The 8,908-nt window shown below is 38.6% G+C and overlaps 1 protein-coding gene across 3 annotated transcripts in view; it reads right to left on the bottom strand.

Moving 5' to 3' along the window:
* Positions 1–8,099, bottom strand: part of TPD52L1 (TPD52 like 1) — a gene marked incomplete at its 5' end in the record, with an annotated part of 32,272 nt that extends 24,173 nt beyond the window's left edge. For all 3 annotated transcript variants that reach the window (XM_015814149.1, XM_015814157.1, XM_029283767.1), the window contains 2 exon segments: positions 1,459–1,607; positions 7,984–8,099. In XM_015814149.1, coding sequence (XP_015669635.1) covers positions 1,459–1,607; positions 7,984–8,099 — 265 coding nt within the window.
* Between the last annotated feature and the right edge of the window lie 809 nt (positions 8,100–8,908).

Genomic DNA, 8,908 nt, shown 5'->3' with positions numbered 1-8,908 from the left:
TTATCTTCATTTTAGATATCAAAAGGGTCTCTCTCCCCCTCCCTCTCTCTCTCCCTCACCTTCTCTCTTTCTGCCCTTGGTCTGCCAGTCCTCTTCCCCCTCTTTCTTTCTCTCTCTCTCTTTCCTCTCTCTCTCCCTCTCTCTTTCTCTCCCCCCCTCCAATCTTCTGCTCACCTGGCAAGCTGGCTTCAAGCTGTTCGCCAACAAACTGAGGGATAGGCAACCTCCGCTCATTTTATGACTCATGGACTTCAACTCCCAGAATTCCTGAGTCAGCATAGCTGGGCTAGCTAGCTCTCTCCTGCCTTTCCTGCTTCCTGCAGAGATGCAGCAAAGGGAGGAGCTCCGCCCAGTAAGCTTCTCAACTCCTCGGAGAACACCGTGAGTCCACTCTCTTTTACACACACACACACACACACACACACACCACAACACAACCACAAAGAGGCAGACAGAGACAGAGAGAGAAGCAGGGAAGCGCAAGTGCCTGTCTCTGTCTCTGTCTCTGTCTGCAAATTGCAGAGGAGGCTGGGAGCCACAGGGGAAGGCTCAAAGAGCCGCATGCGGCTCCGGAGCCGCAGGTTGCCGACCTGTGATTTAGAGGCAGAAGAAAATGCTTTACTTGCTCCCAGAATCTAGAAACTTCAATAGGTCATTGTAATTAATAAAGACTAATTGAAAAAAAAAAGTCTGGTGTTATCAATGAGGTGCCTGTCATACATTACAAAAGTGTGTGTGAAACTTAGTTCTTTGCAGAAAGGTAATGCAAAAGCTGAAAATTGATGCAACCAATCTCTCATGGATTTTTTTAAAATTCCTATCCATTAAATTGCTGGTACTGTCATTAAAATATATTCATCCTTGGACTCAGACAGCCCCAGCTATCTACAATGCACTCTTTGAAAGTCAAATGGAGTTACAGTTAATTTATCCAAGGTATGTTTAAAATCCAATGTTCATTCTAAAGTGTCCAGTATATTTCCTAATTTTTAAATATCCTTCGATTAATATAACATAAAAAGGAAGTTTCCCTATACCTCAATGCAAGCTTGGAACATAACAAGCTCCTATAAATCCCCAGTTAAAATATTCAGTCTTTTGTGTACCTGACAAATTAATTTCTATGGATTTTCACTGACAAGTGATAGCTAAAACAATAAACTCCATCTCCCCAAAAAGATGCAAAGCATCCCACATAAGCTAGGCATCCCACAATTATTTCTCAGAGCGTAAGTTGGCAGACTTGATAGTTCTTTTGTCTTGAACCTTAGAAGTGCTCCATGAGAGAGACCAAGCCAACAAAAGAACATTCCAGTTAGAGTCATAGTAGAGTGGTAGATGAAAATCAAGCTGTAGAAATCAAATTGGTTCCACCCCAAGTTCTGGATTGCCCATGCAAGTTATGCTTAGTAATAATACCCAGAGGGAAAGAAGAGAGCACAGGGCATTTGAACTCACGCGGTAGTAGTTTGAACATCATGCCAGCTTTTGCTGAAGTTCTGCTTCAGCTCATTCACCAGATTGATGCCCAGTTTTTGCTTTATTTCCATAAGGTGCTTCTCTTTGGCTGCTAAAACTTGGCGTAAAGTTGCAATTTCATCCTCAAGCTGCATATAAGGAATAAAGCAAAGGAAAAGCTTGGATTATTACTCCTTGTTGTTCGTGCCCATTAATTTTAAGTGCCACAGTTTCCTTAAGTACAATAATGCCAAATAATTGGATTCCCATCAAATATATATTGCTTTTATATTCACTTAAAGAATGCCAAAATTAATGAATATGACTATTCATGAAGAAATAATGGGGTCAAATAATGGGCTTATTATAATTCTAAAAAATATGCACCATTATACAGCAGATCTTAGCAATGGTTATGTTAAGGCTGAACTTAGGGGTGCAAGGGTAGTCCAGGAACGTCTAAGCTGCACTATGCTTTTGGTGGTAACAGTTCGGTCACCGCAATTTTTAGCTTCCAGATGATCTTCAAAGGCATCTCCATATACATCACACTGCTGTAGTTTATGCATGTGATGATGAGGATTACAAGGTACCTGAAGCTGGATAAAGATCCCCCGTACATGGCCCTCTCCACAGGTTTACCAGAAAGACCTCCCCCCCCCCAGGGAGTAATGCTTGAGTAAGACTTGGAGCTGGCTGAAAACCTTGAATACAAAACAGTAGCATTGTCCTGTTTGGGTTAAAACTTTAATCTATTATACTCCTGCCAGGAACTGGGATAAGACTTCCACAGCATCTCCTGTTCATTCTGGCATAGTAGGAGCGAGTTATACCAAAGCTGGGTGGAGTTAGCATACAGATGATACCAAACTGCAAACTAACAGGTGATGTCTCCCAATGGGTTAATATAGATATTAAATCCTGAAAGAGGAGAACTGAACCCTAAAGTATCCCACAGTTGAGTGATCACTGCCCTGACTTTTTCTCTGTGAAAACCACTGACTAAAACCGCCCATTAAGGAAGAAGTAGAAGCACTGTAAAACCTTAAACCCATAACTTATGGCAGGCAAAAAGGACACCATGGCCAATTGTGAATGTTGGGTGCACTCCAGCAACAAAACGACTACTTCCAAGGTTATTTTCATTTCTCCAAAAAGGGTCTTGGGGTTTTTTTTTTGTGGAGTTGTCTAATTAGATTAAATGAAGAATAGAAGATCTGCCTCCCAATGCCTGGCCAGTCGTGGCAAGTACAACATAATTATCAGAGTATCAGGAGAAGGAAAGAGAGTGGTGGAGTTGGTAAGAAGAAAGCAAGGTGGCTCTAGAACAAGAAAGGGCAGTGTGGGTGATAAGAACTCCAGAAAGTTGTGTAGCTTCCCCTGAAATCTGATAAAAACCCTGGGATATGCTGAAAACCTGGGGTTTCTCAAAGGTGCAAAAAGAAATTATGAGCAAAATAAAGATAATTATTGTATGTACTCCTCCACTGTTAAGACAACTCCAAATAAAACCTCACTTTATGGGCCATGAGATTCATAATTTAAAAAAAAAATACCCCATTCAAGAAACTTCCTGTGCCAGAGCATAAAAATAAATAAAAACATCCCCAAACCCAACTAATCTTATATATTATCACTAAGCAAGATACAATGTTATTGCATCTTAATTTAACATTTACATGAAGATATAAAGTGCAATGCAAAATTTGAAATGTCCTCCACTACACAGCTGTTCCAGCCATTCCAGAATCAAATCAATACACTGTTTTCAAGCTCTAAATTGTCCTGGACTGGGTGAAATGGCATTGCATTTCTTCCAGTAAGATTGGAACAAGCTGTTTCAAATCTAAAACTTTCCCCATTCAAACTTTTGAGCACTTCTACTATTATCTGAATCTTCTAGGCTAGGGGTTGGGCATATCTTCCTATGATACTTGACTTAATATGCAAACATAGATAAAAGACAAAAGTAGATAGAACAGTTGAAAACCAGTTGCCAAATAAACATAAAGCAGCCTGTTTGCCTGCTTATTTATTATCCATAACAGCTCTCATGTAAAAATCCTGGAATAAAATAAAGATTCTGTAAATATCCAAAAATCATGCAATGGTGAGCTATGGATTATTATACATGGGGATTTCTATACATATGTCTCTTGAAACAGTGGTTGCGAAATTTAACTAAGACAGTCTATATATTAACAATTTAAAAATTGGCTCCTGCATTATAAGGCAGCATGTTTAAAAGAAGGAGTCTTAAAAAGATCTAGGCTGAGAAAGAATGGAATGCAAAATTTAGGGTTATAATAAAACTAGCTGGTATAGATAAGAATTCTGCTTCATCTAGATCAGGGGTGTCAAACTGCCAGCCCGCGGGGCAAATGTGTCACACAGAAGCCACCCCAACTCCGGCAAGGGGAAAAAAGTCACAGTACATCGTGACACGTCACGTGATGCGGCGAGTTTGACACCCCTGATCTAGATCTACCAGCTCTGACCTGCAAATTTGGTAGCTGTAACTTCATATGTTATAATGTGGTAGAGTTGATGAGGAGAAAGAGGACCAGATATGATTATAATATTTATAGTGTTTACTACTTTTGGAGAATGTAGTCAGGTTTAATAAATATCTTCAACTACTGACTGTTTGAAAAGGTGTGGAAAAACACGAGGCCCATAGCTTCCAATGGAAGGGTAACAGCTAATCTAAACAAGCAAAAATTCATTCAGAAAATTGGTAAACTTGGAGAAATTTCAAACATTTCTGAAGGCAAATCTCCAGGGCATTTCTTTGAAACAATGAAACAGTATGGGATCTGAATGTTATGAATGTTCTAAGATCAGAATTGACCTTGATTCCATAATCACAAAAACTACAAAACAATTTGCACCGTGGCATGTGCTTTGAGGATAAAGGTCTTAACCTCACCTCACATCAGTAAGAAGGAAACACTGGAGGATAAAAACTTACAGAGCTAAACATAAAATTCTTTGTACTTGATTTTGACTCAATTTTCTAAATCATAAACAGATACACATAAATAACCAAGTGACCAGGAATGGATAATCCTGGTTCTTCAAACTATTAGGTGTGGCCCACCAAAACAGATGTTGAATTATGATTTTTTTAATGTGACATAATAGTAAAATAATGCTCATTAGTATCAACAATAATATTTATCACATGTAATATTCATCACATTTAAGTTTTCAATAATCTACCCAAAGAATTTCAGTTATTGGTACATTAAAAACATAATAAAGAAATGATAATAAATAAGTTTGATTTATCTTGACACCACCCATATTTTTATACTTGTCTATTGTGATGTGATGCTGCAAACTCCAACCTTGTATACTTGTATCAAAATGCTATTTGCAGGTATATCACTTAACATAAGTAGCACTTTAAGGCATGTTTTGACACATGCACACATGCACAAGTCACTCACTGGTTAAAAGGTTAAAAATGAAAATTAATCCAATAACCATATGCCCTCTCTTGGGAGGAGCATGGTGACATTTGTCCCCAAATGCTATTCCAAAATATAGCAAAGCTAGAGTGACTGGGTATCTAGAGGTAAGCTGTTCAACAGAGGGAGTCTTTAGGTCCCTGAATATGGCATTCCTTTAATGGTGGAACCCTCAGCAGACTTATGGGAAAGTTATGGCAAATTGAAGATGGCTGTGCATTTTTGCACAGCCAATGACCACGGGAAGTTGCCAAACAAATTAGCATTTAAAACACCTCCCTGGATAAAGGTGAGGACCAGGGATCACCGATAAGTGCTCTACACACTGCTTTCCATAAGGATACTGAAAAACAGCATTATCCAGCAGATTTTAGAGCACTGGGGGCCAAGGAAAAGTCAGCTTTCCCAAGCCACAGTTCAGAATCTTCAGAAGAACAATGGGTTCACCCAGTACCTTCTGCTTTTGGGAAATTAAGAATCTTCAGATTGACAAGTTTTATCCCACTGGGTGATACTCCTTCATTCCTTAATGAAAGAAGTTTTATGTAAATTTAGGTATTTATTTTTTTTTTACTTTGAAATAAACAGCAAAATGGTAATTAGAGTGTTAATTTTGGAAAGTTTTAAGTGAACTATGGGGCTGGATGACTTGGAAATACGATTTAGAAATGAATTATAAGAATCCTTCCTGTGGGTTATTTAAAATCCTATTAAAATATATGAGTATTGTAAATCTAAGTGTAAGAAATCTTCCCATGGGAAAACGTTGTGGATTAGAAGAAACTGGGGTAAGAGTAAGCTTTGAAAGGTGGATGCTAGAGGCAACCAGAAAGAGCTAAAAATCACAATTAAAAGAGAAGAGACCCATTAATACAGGATGGAGAAAAATATTTTGATATCGGAGGAATTCTATAGTTGGCAACAATGCACTCAGAAATTTATCCTAAAAGTCTACTATCATAAAAATGTTTTAAAAGAGAAAATAGAAGAGGATACAATTGAGAGCCAGGGTATTTTGGATGTGGGTTTAAAAATGACAAGAATGATACGAAAAAAAGATGTAACAAAGTACTTGCAAACAAAACCAGCTGATTTCTTAATAACTAAAAGAGATTCACAAATAATAAATCAGAATAGTGACTTGGACAACTTTCTTATCTTGGACTTATTTTGGACTTACAAAAGAAATGTGCTATACTTGTGAAGGAGTTCCTGAGAAAGACAAACAGAAAATGAAAAGAAATCAGCTTTTGAGACATCATTTAAAGGGAATAAACATCAATATAGATGCTGTTATTTTTGGTATGTGTTAAACTTGCAACTTGCAGGAGGATTTTCTGAAAAGAGACAGGAGAAAATGATAAGAAATTAACTTGTGGGACCCTATTTGAAGGGATTAAAGAGTAAGATTTTTAATATGTTGCTGTTCCTAGTGACTCTTAATGGATTTTTCTTGAATGATGAGGCTTTAAAGGTTTGTTTACAGGTAAGAGATAAGAGATAAGATTAGGGGAACAAGGATATTTTTGTTCTATTTAAGAGAAAATAATAAGTTACTGTTTTAAAAGTAAAGGATAATGAAACATATTTTTGATTGACGTTAATATATATTGTTATTTCTGGTAACTTATTGTACTTTTGCTGGTTAGGATTGAATGGTGAGATTTTATATATATTTTAGATGTGATACGAGAACAGATGTATAAGCCCTACCCCAAAATAAACTCTAGTTTTGGGGCAAGGCACACATCTAAAAATCAAGTTAGGGTGGGGGTGGGGGGGTGGAGCTGCCCCACACACCCCGAACCCACTTACTTTGCAGCCAGGCCTCTCCTCCCCAGCCCACTTCTTTTGCGGCACCCTAGGCCTGCATTTCACAGTCAGAAGCCTTTCCGGAAGGCCTCTGCAGCCGAGAACAGAGCTTTGGATTGAACCCATAGCTCAGATCTCAGCTGCAGTGGCCTTCCAGAAAGGCCTTTGACTATGAAATGCAGGCCGGAGCTCCATTCTCAGCTGCAGAATGAAACTGCTGCTTTGGCCACAAAAGAAGTGGGCTGGATGGGCAGGGCTATCGGTGCCAGAGGTGAGTGGAAAACACACACACAGAGCCCCCCTGAAAATAAGACCTGGTGCCTCTTTTGGAGGCAAAAAAAAAAAAAAAGTCCGTGTCTTATTTTCGGGGAAACACGGTATGTAGGGCTTTAAAGGTGACAGCCAGCTCTGGGTTGGGGTTAGAGTTAGGGTTAGAGTGTGAGTGACTGTGAGCAAAGGCTATTGATCCAGAGAAGGCCATATCTAGTGTATATTATTTTAGTCTGCATTGGTCCTCTTGCATACAACCTTCACTTACTGTGTAAGTAGGAGCAATGAACCCTGAAGGACTCTACATGGAGGTTACGTCTGTCTGGGGAAGCATTACCTAATCCAAAATGAAGGATAGTCTATCTCTGGATATGGCTGACTTCCAAATATACAGACTTGTCTTGAATGGATTCAGTCTAAGCCTATTTTTTCCTATACAGAACCTAACATCCGCAAGAGATCAAATCAAGATATCCTGATTAGCCCAGGATACAGATATATGACTGAATATTATCAACATTTTGATGATACCTCAAACCCCATGATGATGGAACACCACTCCCAGCAGCTTCAAGGAGATTTTAAATAGTAGTAGGGAACAATTGAACTTTCAAGTAGCCAACTGAAGAAAATTGGCTCCCGTTTCCCAATTCTGACAGACAATCTAGGAAGACGATATCATGGTTAATAGTGCCCAAGAGGATTGGGATAATCATATCCCTCTATCTCATGCGCACCAAAGTTGATCAACAAGAGCAACCACTGCAATTTTGATCCCATATCCAGACCTGAATCTCAACCCCAATGATCCAGATAATCTGTTTCGATCAGGGCTGTTTGTAATTATAATCCAATAACTTCATATAACTAAGTGACCAAAAATAATAGAAAGTGAAAAAATAGTAAAAGCAATGAATTCTAAAACAAAACATTTTGTTTAAAATGATGTATAAAAGTAAAAAAACATTACCTGGATTACTTCAACTTTTAATTCTTCTCGCTCTTCTTCAGAAATCACATTGGTCAAATCAACATCAGTGATGGTGTCACCATCTGTCTCATGGAATGTTTGTTTTTCTAACAGACCTTTGGAAATAACACAGAGAAGAATGAAAATATAATATAAAGACTCCTTCAAAGCAAGCTTGATTCCTGGGNGGTCGCCAGCCGGCACTGTCTGGCTGACGGCACCCTGAGGAGACCCACTCTGTGGGAGCGTACCGGCCGATGGGAGGTAATCTGCGGCAGAAGGCGGTCTCGGAGATATCCAGGTCCGATGCCATGGAGCGCTTTGAAGATGATGACCCACACCTTGAAGCGCACCCGGAAGGCTACCGGCAACCAGTGCAGCTCGCGCAGCAGTACCTTCACCCAGTACCTTCTGCTTTTGGGAAATTAAGAATCTTCAGATTGACAAGTTTTATCCCACTGGGTGATACTCCTTCATTCCTTAATGAAAGAAGTTTTATGTAAATTTAGGTATTTATTTTTTTTACTTTGAAATAAACAGCAAAATGGTAATTAGAGTGTTAATTTTGGAAAGTTTTAAGTGAACTATGGGGCTGGATGACTTGGAAATACGATTTAGAAATGAATTATAAGAATCCTTCCTGTGGGTTATTTAAAATCCTATTAAAATATATGAGTGTTGTAAATCTAAGTGTAAGAAATCTTCCCATGGGAAAATGTTGTGGATTAGAAGAAACTGTGGTAAGAGTAAACTTTGAAAAATGGATGGTAGAGGCAACCAGAAAGAGCTAAAAATCACAATTAAAAGAGAAGAGACCCATTAATACAGGATGGAGAAAAATATTTTGATATCGGAGGAATTCAATAGTTGGCAACAATGCACTCAGAAATTTATCCTAAAAGTCTACTATCATAAAAATGTTTTA

The sequence above is a fragment of the Protobothrops mucrosquamatus genome, unplaced genomic scaffold (genome assembly GCF_001527695.2).
Source record: "Protobothrops mucrosquamatus isolate PMUCROS unplaced genomic scaffold, P.Mucros_1.0 scaffold_83, whole genome shotgun sequence".
Taxonomy (NCBI): Eukaryota; Metazoa; Chordata; class Lepidosauria; order Squamata; family Viperidae; genus Protobothrops; species Protobothrops mucrosquamatus.
This window is presented reverse-complemented; position numbering and strand designations above follow the sequence as displayed.